Source organism: Eulemur rufifrons, chromosome 18 (genome assembly GCF_041146395.1).
Source record: "Eulemur rufifrons isolate Redbay chromosome 18, OSU_ERuf_1, whole genome shotgun sequence".
NCBI lineage: Eukaryota > Metazoa > Chordata > Mammalia > Primates > Lemuridae > Eulemur > Eulemur rufifrons.
Window position 1 is genome coordinate 39,791,886 of NC_091000.1, and position 14,438 is coordinate 39,806,323.

Consider the following 14,438-nt stretch of genomic DNA (forward strand, 5'->3'; position numbering starts at 1 on the left):
GATGTCTGAACAAGAATACAGAAATATCAGGAAGAATAAACAGTCTGATGATTTACGTATGCATACAATGATAGTTTTTTTTTTTTTTTTTTTTGGTAATATGCACTAGTCAATTTGCATGTGCTTATTTAATTTGTTTCTGTTTTTGAGACGGGATCTCGCTCTGACACCCAGGCTAGAGTGCAGTGGCATCATCATAGCTCACTGCAACCTTAAATTCCTGGGCTCAAGTGATCCTCCTGCCTCAGCCTCCCAAGTAGCTGGGACTACAGGTTTGTACCACCATGCCCAGCTAATTTTTTAATATTTTATGTAGAGATGTGGTCTCATTATATTGCTCAGGCCAGTCCTGAACTTCTGTCTTCAAGCCATCCTCCCACCTTGGCCTCCCAAAGTGCTAGGATTATAAACTTGAGCCACCATGCCTGATCATGATTATTTAAATGAGACATTTTTGTATATAATTAAGAATGTTTTTATACATTTAAAACATTATTTGATAAAATTTAACATCTTTATGATAAAAACTCTCAAAAACTAGGCATAGAAGGAGCATACCTCACATCATAAAGGCCATAAATGACAAACCCACAGCTAACATCATACTGAATGGGAAAAAGCTGAAAGCCTTTCCTCTAAGAGCTGGAACAAAACAAGGATGTCCACTTTCACCACTCCTATTCAACATAGTACTGACGGTCCTATCCAGGTCAATCAGGCAAAAGAAAGAACTAAGAGGCATTTAAATTGTAAAAGAAGTAAAATTGTCCCTCTTTGCAGATAATATGATTTTATATCTAGAAGTACCTGAAGACTCCACCAAAAGACTCTTAGATATGATAAATAAATTCAGTAAAGTTGTGGGATGCAAAATCAACATGCAAAAATAAGTAGCATTTCTATATCCTAATAATGAACTAGGTGAGAAAGAAATCAAGAAAGCTACCTCATTTATAATAGCTACCAAAAATATAATAAAATACCTAGGAATATATTTCATGAAGAAGATAAAAGACCTCTAGAAGGAAAAGTACAAAACTGATGAAAGAAATTGAAGGGGACACAAACAAATGGAAAGACATGCCTTGCTTATGAATTGAAAGAATTAACAAATTAACATCCTTAAAATGACCATACTGCCTAAAGCAATTTACAGATTGAGTGCAATCCCTACCAAAATACCAACATCACTTTTCATGGAAATAAAAAATCAATCCTAAAATTTGTTTGAAATAACAACAACAACAACAAAAGAGCCTGAATAACCAAAGCAATCCTGAGCAAATGAACAAAGCTGGAGGCATCATGCCATCTGACTTCAAAATATATTATAAGGCTATAGTAACTAAAACAGCATGGTATGGTACAAAAACAGACACATAGACCAATGCAACAGAATAGAGACCCCAGAACAAAAATCTAGGTATATACAGAGAACTGATTTTTGACAAAGGCACCGAGAACATACACTAGGGAAAGGACACCCTCTTCAATAAATGGTGCTGGGAAAATTGAATATCTATATGCAGAAAAATGAAACTGGACCCCTATCTCTTACCATATATGAAAATTAACTCAAGATGGATTAAAGACTTAAATGTAAGACCCAAAACTATAAAACTATTAGAAGGAAACACAGAGAAAATAGTTCAGGAAGTTGGTCTGGGCAAAGATTTTATGGCTAAGGGCTCAAAAGTACAGGCAACAAGGACAAAAATAAATAAATAGGACTATTTTAAACTGAAAAGTTTTGCCATAGCAATGGAAACAATCATCAGAGTGAAGAGATGGGATAAAATATTTGTTGAATGGGATAAAATATTTGCAAACTATTCATCCAAGAAAGGAGTAATATCCAGAATATGGAAGGAGCTCAAATAACTTAACAGTAAAAACACAAATATTCACATTAATAAGTGGGTGAAGGACATGATTAGACATTTTTCAAAGAAAAAAAGGCATACAAATGGTCAAAGGTATATGAAAAAATGCTCAACATTACTAATCATCAGGGAAATGCAAATCAAAACCACAATGAGATATTTCAGCCCCGTAAGAATGGCTACTAAAAAAAAAAAAATCAGATGCTGGGAAGGATGTAGAGAAAAGGGAACTCATACACTGTTGGTGAGAATGAAATTACTACACCCACTATGGAAAACAATATTTCAATTTCTCAGAATACTAAAAATAGAATTACCATATGATCTAGTAATCCTACTATTGGGTATTTATCCAAAAAAAGAGGAAATTACTATATCAAAAGATTACCTACACTCACATGTATATTTCAGCAATATTCACAATAGGAAAGATATGGAATCAACCTAAATGTCTATCAATAGATGAAGAATAAAGAAAATGTGGTATAGATACACAATGGAATACTATTTGGCCATAAAAACAGAACAAAATCATGTCATTTGCAGCAACATGGGTAGATCTGGAAGTCATTATGTTACGTGAAATAAGCCAGGCACAGAAAGACAAATATCTCATGTTTTTATTCAAATGTAGGAGTTTAAAAATGTGATCTCATGGTCACAGAGTAGAATGATAGATATCAGAGATTGTGAAGTTCATGTGGTTGGGAGGAGGAAATGCAGAGAAGTTGGCAAATGTGTATAAACGTACAGTTGTACAGAAGAAATAAGTACTAATGCTCTATAGCAGACTAGGGTGACTGTAGTTAGTAACAATATATTGTATATTTCAAAGTTGCTAGAAGAGAGGACTTGAAACGTACTCAACACATAGAAATGATAAATACTCAAGGTCATGGATACCCCAGAGACCCTGACTTTATCATTACACATTCTATACATGTAAAATATTATCTCATGTACCTCATAAGTATGTACAATATTATTTATCAATAAAATATTGCTTGTTTTATGTTTCACTAAATATTCGTGGAAACCGATGTTATTACTTGTGGAGAACTACTTCTGTGTCCTTTCTTTGAGGAGCTGCCCCTCCTCCATCCTGTGTGGTCAGGATAGGGCAGTGAATCACAGCACTCTGCTCCTGTGCCCCTCCTCCAACCACTGCAGATGTACGCAGGTGGCACAAGCTAGGCCAGTCTTCATACCCAGCCCTCTTGCCTCAGTGATTGGTTTAGGAATCGATATGTGTCACAATTTGTAGAACTAATCAGCATCTTCTATGGGATTGGTAAGTGAATAATGGAGTGCTAACCTACTACGATGAAAGTCTAGGGTTGCTAGCAGCCATCTTGGCTGTGTGTGGGGAGAACTCATACAGGAAGAAGTCAACCAGAGTTACAAGATGGACATAGACAGACTCTTAATGATAGTCTTGCAATGCCTTGGTTCAGCATTTTCTGAAGGCAGCCCTACGCTTAGAGTTCCCAGTTAATTAAACTAATTCATTACTTTTACCCTTCAGCTTACTATTACAGAATTGAGTTTCTGTAATATGGAACTGAAAAAGTCATTGCTAATGAAAGATTTTGAGGTGGTAAGTTGAATATGTTGGTAGATAAAAACAGCATGAGAAGAGCTTCATTTCTAAATGAAGAGTTTAGACCCAAACTTTATCTCTGTCAAATGTCACTCAGGCATTTATTTTCTGTTTACTGTGTGCTAAGAGAGTCTATCAAAAGAATAAGCAACTGTATCCCAGAACCAGGAATTTGTGAAGTTGACTTAGATTCACCATAACAACACAGGCTATAGAACTGCCGCTACAGGAATATGGGATCAAATTGCCTACACTTCTCTTTACTAATAGATTCCAGATATATCCAGCATTATATCTTAAATGTAGATTATATATATAAATAATGAAAACAGGATTTTATGCATTATGAGTGAATATATATTATATCTGTTACATATAATTTTCATAGTTAAATGCTGGGGTCTTTTTATTTTCTAGCTTTTATTTTATAGCTTCTAATGTAATATCACAAGCATAAAAACAAATACTTAATGATGATAAAAATGCTATCTTGGAATAGAATGTTGATGAATGGAAAGAATTAAAATATCCTCTTATGTCAATGTTTTTGAAGATTATGATACAAGAAAGGCAACCAAAGATTTCTGTTTTCTATTTTTTTAATCTAACTTCTTGAAAGAGGAAATTTGTCTCATGTACATTCCATACCCCTGATATAAGGCTGAGCTAGTGAAATAAAATCTTTGAGCATATTTAGATTGATTCTCCATGGGAGTAAACTTTATCTCAAGGCAAAACAGTACGATAAAGTGTCTTATTATATTGATTATATTTGAAGAAATATCAAATCATTACCTTTGGACCACATGGCATTCCAAAAAAGTCACAGTCCAACAAAGTGCTACTGTTGAGATAAAACCCATTGTTCTTGATAAATTCTGCAATGCTGAAGTTTTGGTGACTTTTAACAAAATCAACAGCCTCTTTAGAGCCAGTGGAATTGGCACTGATTTCCTCACGATGGAGGACTTTGGACACAACATGCCATAAGAAAAAAATAACACTGAATTTGGCTACAGCATCTGTTTGGAACCTATTAGTAGGAATGAAGGCAATAGTTAGAATAATAAAAACATGCAATTATCTACAAAACAGAGACCACACATCTGGATGCTATCAGCTTCTTATCTCCTACACTCTCCCTCATGTACATTCAAGCAAAATTGGTTCCTAAGAGGTCTTTGACATATTGCGCAATTTATCTTATATGTACATATAGTTTCATTTACCTGGAATACTTCCCAGACTTTGGTCTGGGTAACTCCTAATGGATCTTCAAGACCCAACTGAAAGGAAGAGGTGAGAATGTGTACTTGTTAAGGACATACATTTAAAAGGCAGATTTCCTGTGAGTGGCTTTGTTTTGCATCTGCTTAGCTAAGCTGGAACTGTCTTTCCTGGCTGTCTAATCCTTGTATGTATCTGGTTACACGCTGCAGTTTACTGGAGCACAGAAGCTGAGGTAGTTTACCCACATTGCAGTTCATCTGCTCACTGGACTTGCTGATCTAGGGCAGCAGTCAGAACCATAGCTCCTCCTGCTCCTGTCTGAGCTCCTTAGCCTCTAGCTTCTTCAAATTCTGGGTTAGTGAGATGGCAACCCGGTGAAGGTGCCAACTAGCCTGTAGGTCACCCGCGCCATTGGGATTGGAGGTGGTGATCAAGAGACAAGCATTTCCAGCTTGTATTTTTTTCCCCAACTTCGCATTCATTTTTCCTTCTGCTGCTAGCCCTGCTGCATTGAATCCCAGTACCAGGAACAGAGGCAATAAACTTACAAAGATTGCTTAAGCAGCTCACGTTATTGAGCAAGGCTTAATCTCTGTAACACCCCTTTATCTCTGCCACTTACAGTGATTCTGTTTCCAGTCAAGCCTAATTGTTACAGCCACTTAATGGTATGACAGCAAATTTCTGCATCTCCCTGGGACTTAGTTTCCTTATTTGTAAAATCATTTTATGTTAATATAACCTACCTCAAAATGTTATTTTGATGATTACATTAATTATATTTTCCTAAAACATTTAGAAACATACCTGGAACGTAGTGAGGGTTAGGTAAGGATTCATTAAATAAATGCCTCATTTGTGTCAAAATATTTTCTGGCAGTCAAAGCAGAAGTGATCTATTTAATCCAACTACTGTATTACTTTCTAATTCTTCATTTCTTATTTTGCTGAGCAATGTCTGCCTTTTATTATGGATGGCTCTTTATTTTACATGCCTTACATTCCTCTCAAAACATAAGTACCTTCATATTTTGGATATTATAAATTTTGAAAATGAACAGATGTTCTCCCTTCACATTGGCTGCTAGAAAACATAGAACAGAATGTGTAGTTCACTCTTGGTGCTTGTATGGGGTACGTGGTCGGTACTCTTGTCTGGACCTCCTTGATGTCCCAGATTTCATTTTCACTTTATATTATATAAGTTTTACTTATACATATAAAAATATTTACTTATTTATACATACTTTATATATAATAAATATATATATAATTTTTCTTTCTGATATAAGCCATATTAAATCCTTTCTCATCAAGGTAGGGTATACACAAAACAAAAGATGGAGGAAAAAACCCAAACCGACGTGACATATACTTTAAGAGATGAGAAACTGTTTTCATGATCAGCATCTAATATAACACCTTACATTACCAGCTCTGAGCCTTACAAGGCTAGCCCAGGTCGTAAAACCCTATAAATATCTTCTTTTGACTTCCTCATTCTGTGACACTGTTAAGCTTCTGTCATGGCGATATTCTACCTAACTATAGTGGATCTAATAACCTTGCTTTTCTTGGTCAAAAGTATTTCTGGGATCTTTTGCAGCACTAACAGTTTGCATTAATAACAGATTTGTGGGAGAAGCACAGTGTTAACCGTCTATTGAGGGATGGACTTCTAAGCTACTTCAGGTTTCTAACTCTGAATGACTGACTATACCTAGGATTGGCTCCAAAGCCCTGCAACTATGGAGTCTTGCATAGGCTGAGTCAATACTCCCTTGTACATGTTCACTGGATTCTTTTCAAAATGATTATCCAGAGAAATAAAGGAATTACCACACTTGTGGGAGGTATAAATACAATAGATAAAAAGGTTAATGGGAGAGTACCTTGAAACATTCTTTTAAGAGTTTTCTATTATACTAATAACATTTGGGACCATGAGGGTAATTTATATAGTTGAATTAAAGTTAATCAACAAATTCTAACAATATTAGGACCAAGAAAGTAAAAATTTTTTTGTGAGACATATCTTCAGCATAAAACTAAAGTGTTGTGCATTGAGTTGAGTTTGTTTTTAATTTTAATTTGAACCTCAAAATTCTTCCAAGTTCTCCTTTCAGAAAATTTGCTTAGAGTTTGCCTTCCTCTTTTATTTAACATATACTGGTGAGAGCCTAGTAAAAGAAAATATAATAAACATATATTGATTTGTTTAAACAATTTAACATCTGGTAACCAATTAATAAATTTGTTCTTTTATGTATATTAATGGTTCTAAATACACTTCCCCAAATTATATGACTCAAATGAGTAAGTTTTATCTGATGTAGAAGTTATCTGACTCAGCCCTTCATTGAGTCCTGCCAAAACAGATACAAGTCTCCCATGTATTAACAAGAAAAGTTTATTTCATAGATCATTTTATGGAGAAGAAAAATGAGGAAGAATGTCTGTTCTTTGGATTCTCCTTTGAGCCAATTTAACATTTTACCATTTTCTAATGAATTCTTTGCCATGTGTTTATATTTGTACATGAGAGGAATGATTTTACCTTTTATTGAAAATCCCTTAACTGTTTTTTTTTTTGCATTTAAAGAGATTGAAATAAGAAGCACAGTGATTATAAAGATGAAGAACCAGTATTTGAATTACTTGTTTTAAAACAATGGATCAAATAGCATCAGTAATCCCTGCATCTAATCATTATCTCTGATTTTATTTTTATTTATTTATTTATTTATTTTATTTTATTATTTTTTTTGCCCCCTCCCCGACCTCCCCAGCTCTCTGATTTTAATAGAAGAAAACAAAATCCAGAAGTTTTTACCAAATATAATGGAATTTTATGATGGATCTCATGATGAAGATACTTTAGTGGAAATTTTTTGACACACAGACATTTAGAAACCATTAGAATTAATACCAAGTACCAGATCATGAACAGTATTATACTTTTTGGAATTTTTTGTGAGATGCAATTTTTATGAATCTCTGCCAAATATATCCTTAGGAGTGAGTTTGTCTTCCTATTTGTATAACCATTGCTTCATGTGAAAGAAACTTTTCAAAATTAAAATTAATAAATATTCTTTAATCAACTATGAATGAAAATAGACTGACAAATTGGACTGTGCTATGGAAAATGAACACATGAAACAAGTTAATTTTGATGAAGTCATTGATAAAAATTGAAAAAGAAAGGCTAAAAAATGGAAGCAATGAAAATGCTGTTATTCAGTACTGCAAAAGACAAAAAAGTTTTTCCTTTTTGTTTTCCAAAAAGAGGACATAAGTATTAAGAAGTATTAATGCATTATTTTTTTTCCTATTTTTGTATTAAACTTATTTTAATTTTTAACATTTTTATTGGCATGAATACATATGGGCCATCATTATTACCATTTGTTTAATTTTCTATTACTGAAAATAATTTTGTCATGTAGAGGAGGGGAATGTCAAAAAATGATCTGTTCTGACATACACTGGATAGGCCCCTGGCACCTATTGTAAAGAGTAAACCCTTTCTAATAATCCAAAGTCATTGACAAAGTTTCCTTATCTCGAGTATCCATTTCCTGCTGCTAAGGTAGTTTAACAGATGTATAGGAATTGGGATCTATCGGCAGACCTCTTTCCAGTCCCTAACTTGGTCACTTTAAGTAAATTGTAATATTAAGCTTTGTTTCTTCTCAAGTAAATTGGAGACAATGCAGTTTAGAACAATGTCTTCAAACTGAGATGTGCATATGTCTGCTGTTCTTAGGCACAGAGAATTTTAATGGAATAAAATTTCAGATCCTCTTTCACCATGGTTCTTTTTTCATATGTGAGAGTTTTAACTTGTCACCCATAACAAATCTTAGCATAGAATGCATACTGGTGTATAACAACTTCAGGGCTTCTAACACAGGGATGTATGTTAAATTGTAGCTTGCTTCAGGAGACTCATCTAAGAATTCATCAAGGCTCCTTATTCCATCTCTTGGGAAATAGTTAAAAAAAAAAAAAAAAAAGGCTCCTTATACCTTGTCTTGCCCTGTCATACACATTCCTTGTTAGGGTGAAGTTTGGCATTAGACACAGAGTGTTTGAGTTCTTGCTGGTATCCTCTGAATTGACAAAGTCTGAAGTAACATAATAAAATTTGTTATCTTAAATGTAACTAGTTATTTGGTAAGACTTCCTGATTTTTGAATATTTGATTAAAGTCCACAGATAAAAGTTTTACATGGTTTCTGCCAGCGTGTTTCAGTTAATAGTTACAATTTTATGAAATTGTATGAAAAATTTATTTCTATAACAGTGAATCTTTATCCTATTTTCTTATAAATATAGTATCTTATGATATATATTTTTCATAGAATATTTATAATATAATTTATATAAAATATAATATTTTTATCTATTTTTTATCTCCTAAACATAAGAAATAAACTTACTTCAAGTTATGGTTAAAAATTTAGATACCAATTTAAAATATGCAAGTTAAATACATAGTTTTTCAAAGTTTGTTTATATGGCACATAAACTAAAATGTTTAAAGATCATTACATGTAACCTAAACATTTGTACCCCCATAATATTCTGACATTAAAAACAGAAATACAGACCATTGGCTTTGAGAACTAAAAAATAGCTTGAGTTTTTTTCCTTATCTGTCATTAATTTGCTGAACAGTATTGGGTATGATGCTCAAGAATTGATATCCAAAGTATCTATCTATAAAATTAGACTTTGGGAGTTGAAGACATCTCTAATGACTACAATACTGATAATGTCTTCAATCTTCATTCTTGAAGGAAGAATAATTTTCTTACAACTAAAAATTTTCCTATTCCACAATTATAACCTCTAAAATATTGAATTTCTTTTTTGGTCTGGGCATTTACTATATCTAACTGAGCTAGGATACACTATCAATTTTTAAAGATACCATCATCTAAAACAAAAGCTGAAATCATTGATTGTTGGGCACCTGTTCTAGAAATGCCCCAGGAATGAAAGAAAATGGAGTATGTACTAGTTCATCTAATGTAGCAAAAAAATATGTGAAGTAGATGATTTTATCTCATTTTATAAATATTAAAATTTAAACTAAGAAGATTGAGTGACTTGCCTATGGTCAAATAGCTAAGTGGTGGGTCGTAAGGAGCCTTCCTCCCCTAGGGAAAAATCCAATGTGTGATCTTTCAGCCCTCACCATAGGCAATTACAAGGCTTTGCCTGGGAGGTGTCGTGGGGAAAGCTGCCCTTTTCACAGCCCACTTGGTGCACAATCCAGTCAACAGATTGCAGTTTTCTGAAGTGAGTTTAGTCAAGAACTCAAGACAGTGGCAGCAGAGCATTAAGTCAAGTGTAAAACTCTTTTGAGCTCGAGATCCTGTGCAACTGCATAGATCACATGCCCATGGAGCTGACCCTTTCTCTACTACATTAAATATCTCCTCGCATATACACTAGAACATTTTATATCTTTATGGGTTTGCACCGTAGTTCCCTCTTCCAGTTCTTGTTCATCTCCACCTAGACACCTCTGGTCATCTGTTATTATTCAGACTTCCATAACACCCCACCTAGAGACCGTCACTCTGTTCTCTGTGCTTTCAGAGTCCTTGCACATAATTTTATTGTATTGTACAATTACCATACGGTATTGTGACTGTTTATGTTTCTCTTTTTAAGTGCGAGGATGAAGACTTTTATATCTAATTAATCATAGGGTTGAGTGTGTTTCTTGGCATATAATTGTGGAAGAAAGGGAGAGAAAAAGGAAACTCGGTGAGAAAAAAAATCAATAAGCTTCTTTGCTCCCCTAAATTCATGCTTTTCATTACAGTTTAAGAACTTCAGTGGTTTTACATAAGCGACATTACACATAAGAAAACTCTGTGTTAGTCATCCAAGAGAAGTTATACTTGCAAAATTATAAGGACTAATTATTATTAAAAGAGTAATTTTTTACCTGTTTAAATTACAAAATGTCACAGCTGGGAACTCCATCTTTTCCACATACTGCACCTCGATGGACGTTGTGATTGGCCATGTGAAGTAGTTGACCAAGCGACTGTAGATCTGCCATACCAGGAGTGAGACTGAGCCCAGGACCACCACCAACCAGATCACCTTGCGAATTTTGCTTCTATTCCGAACAATATTGTGCACCCCATGAAAGGAAGTGGAGATGGCAAAGTCATGGTCAAACTTCTTCCGGTCTGTGGGAGATGGCAGTGGATTCCTTGAAAGGCAAAGCTTTACCTTTTCTAAGAGTCCTTAAGATTTTGCCCATAAGATAATTAAACAAAAAAAGTAGTTAGGAAACATTAATGCTATGCAAAAAACACAACTCACATCAGTTTAAAGAGGTTACCCTTTTTATGTGTAATTCATAAGAACTCAAAATTCATCTTGTGTTGGACAGTTTCTTCAGGAATCAAGAAGTGTAAGTGTTGGCTACACAAGTCTATTGAAAATATGTTAATGCTATTCATAGAATACTTATTATTAATGCAAATTTATTAGGGCAGCACATTAATATGCTACTTCCGTCTTCAAAATCAACCACCTTGAGTGGGTCGTTTGCAACAACTCATAAACTTTAAAAAGTTAGCCTTAATTTTTAAAATACTCTTTCTCTTTTAGATATCATGAACAAAATCAGGCTTATTCTTCTGAGAGTCATTAGTGGGGCTAAAAGCAATCTGTTCTTTAATTAATCTTAATTGTCTTATGATATAATTTATACTGAATGTAACTTTCATACTTTATATGCTTTGATACGCAACTATTTTATTTCTGTTGGTTATTTAGTCAGAATGCTTAGAGTAAAAGAAGTTGCATTTTTAGTTAAGTAATATATTTTCTACATCTTTAGGAAATGAATTCATCCCTTCAGGACTATCACTAACCAGTCAAATAGGGTTAATTGAAATTGGTAAAAACCAGTGAAGCATACACTAAAATATTTTTGGCAACATATATTTAAATTCTCTTTTGGTTTAATTTTTTAAAAATTTGTCCATGAGAGAAGATGCAAAAAATCCCTTTGCAGAGGGGAGGGTGCAATACGGTGAAGAGGAGGAGATGGGCTTCACAAGGGGAAGATCTAGCTTCTAGTCTAGTCCTTGTGCCTTATAACCTGTGCAGTCTTAGCCAAGTTTATGAATCATATAGCTCTTCTGTCAAATGGCAGCAATGGTATCTGCCTCATAAATTTGCTGCAAATATTAAAAATAATAATACTGGGAGAGGGTTTATCCTAAGCACATTATCTAGATGATGCTATCTACTTAAGAGTGCTAGCTATTTTTATTATGCTACTAATTTAGTAGTGATGTGGTAAACAGTAAAATATTCAGGGGTTTTTGAAAACTGTTTAAAATTCTCAGTTAAGAAAATGTGTTCTAACTGGCCTCATAAATGCTCATAATTAGGTGAGTTAACTTTTATATCCTTTGCTTCATTCAAAAAGTATTTTTGTCAACTATCCAGCATTTATTTATTTTCAGAAGGTTTCAAACTCTATCATGAAATCATTAATACTTCATTTGCTACTTCGTAAATCTCTAATTAGCTAAGATTTTATTCAATTATGAGATATATAAATGATATATAAAAGGTACCTATCAATATTTTCTAAGGGAGTCCATTTAACTTGCAGTGTTTGAACATACTTATAAGTTATATTAGGATTATTTTACAGAAACTAGACACTAAGCAGGAAAGTTTATATTAATACGATTAGCTTGAAGTTGGACTAAAATATTACAATAGCACCCACATAATGTTCTTTTTGGTATCAAATTAGGGAACATATATAATGTAACAGAGCAAAATCAGAAACATGAAAAGATAATTCTTAATAATTAGAAAAATAAATACAATTATGCTGTTTTGTGTATTCTTTAGCTATTACTTACAAACACATCTGAAGAATTCACTGATAAAAGGACTACACAGTCTCACGGCAACTTGCACCCTTTCTGCTACAGTGATCAAAGCAATTAGAAGGAGAAGAATAATAACCAGTAATTGGCCAAGCAAAGTATGGCTTGTTGCAGGCACAAACTCGAAAAACATAAGTTTCTAGTTTACCTGTGAGAAATCACCTCATTTAATATAGACCTGCTTCTGGACAATTGGTTTGGCCTTACTGGAATATTCTCAGCCATTTGTTAGGATTTTAATAGAGTTTTTAAATTATTATTCTGAATGGACAGTGAAGAAACAAGGTAATGTATGACTCTCAGGAAGATTAGTATTGTTTTAATAAATGGCCCACCAGTCCTCAGAGAAGAAACTTCTTCCTTTCCTGACTGACACATCAACTCTGCAATCATGGCAATTCACCCTTGCATTGAAGCACTTTGAGGAATACTGAACAAGTTTTGTTGTATTTTAAACATAAAATCGTAGGTACATGATAAATAGAAGCCAAAAGAAACAAAACAAAACAAACAAAAAATACATTCTAGCATATAGTAATATTTTAAAACTATTTTTGAGTCCCTCACACACATTACATTTTTCCTAAGTAACTAAAACTGTATTATTCTTTTTTAACTTACATTACTTATATTATGTCCAAGTAATATTGGAAATCAAATTTCCAAAATGAAGAAAAAGATGACCTTTTCCCTTGGCTTATTTCTAGCCTCTAGGAATGAAAATCGTAACTGTTCTGAGGATTTTACTCTTTACCTACCTTTTTCAGCGTACACTTTTGATTTCTCAATCTGCTCCATTCGTGATTTCAGGGAGCAGGAGTCCTCAGGGTATGTCCAATTTTCATCAATACAATATTCATTTTGTGACCTTTATATAAAATACAACAGTTGAGGTTGTAAAATGTAGGGGCAATTTAAATGTTTGTGTTGCTATGTTTTGCCTCATAAAGCACATAATCTTCAAAGCAAAAATGTTGACAGAACCAGCTATGGGCATTTATGTACCAGTGACAAACTATCCTAGAGTGAAAAATAAAAAGTATCATTAGGGAACCATTTTCTCAGAATTAAAGGGACAATCTCCAGCAAACACCCGTGGTTTTCCAGTGGCCTCTGATGTGGGTAGTTGACACTCACCTGGGAGAGTCTCCTTAGCTTTTATCTCCACATTTCTCTTTATACAATTTTGAATCCAAATGCAGTTGGAAGAAATATTTTTTCCTTGTTGAATTTTCTTTCTTAGTGATGAATTAAGCTGTTTCTAACAGAAATATTAGCCAGTACAAATGACAAAATAAAACATCAGGAAACATTTCCTCAGGAAGAAATGATTCCTGAAAGCATACAAGCTTAATGAAACATAAAGGCCAATAATTTTTTTCTTCATATTGACACTTTTGAAAAATTGTAAGAATTTATTCTATTAAATAATAAAGTGGAGAATGTGCATTATTGTGTGTAAATGGCACCATCTCTTAACAGAGCTCAGGGATTGCATGCATCTCTACTTAGAGCCTGTTATACTTGCCATAGCATTTTACAAGCATTTAACTACTATTATTGTGGTTACGTAGGTTTTATATGTATTTGAAAACTTGGAAACTCTGAACTATAAGGTGAAATTAGTCTTATATAGAGGCAAAGTAGGAAATTTCAAGTGATATAAGTGAAGGGACCTGGGTATACTTCCCCAACCATCACATCCAAGATTTCAGGAACTGAGTCAGTTGCATGGTATGTGAATTTTTGCATTAATTGATCTCTTCTTTGGGGTTA

The 14,438-nt window shown here is 33.7% G+C and overlaps 1 protein-coding gene across 1 annotated transcript in view; it reads right to left on the minus strand.

Annotated features, from left to right (window-relative positions):
* ASIC5 (acid sensing ion channel subunit family member 5) overlaps window positions 1–13,851 on the minus strand; it is a 29,164-nt gene extending 15,313 nt beyond the window's left edge. Inside the window, exons 1-4 of the mRNA XM_069493084.1 lie at window positions 13,800–13,851; window positions 13,421–13,530; window positions 10,682–10,988; window positions 4,279–4,516 (exon numbers count right to left, since the gene is read on the minus strand). Of these exons, the coding sequence (XP_069349185.1) occupies window positions 4,279–4,516; window positions 10,682–10,988; window positions 13,421–13,460 (585 nt within the window). The 5' untranslated portion in view covers window positions 13,461–13,530; window positions 13,800–13,851. The remainder of the gene's footprint in view (window positions 1–4,278; window positions 4,517–10,681; window positions 10,989–13,420; window positions 13,531–13,799) is intronic.
* Between the last annotated feature and the right edge of the window lie 587 nt (window positions 13,852–14,438).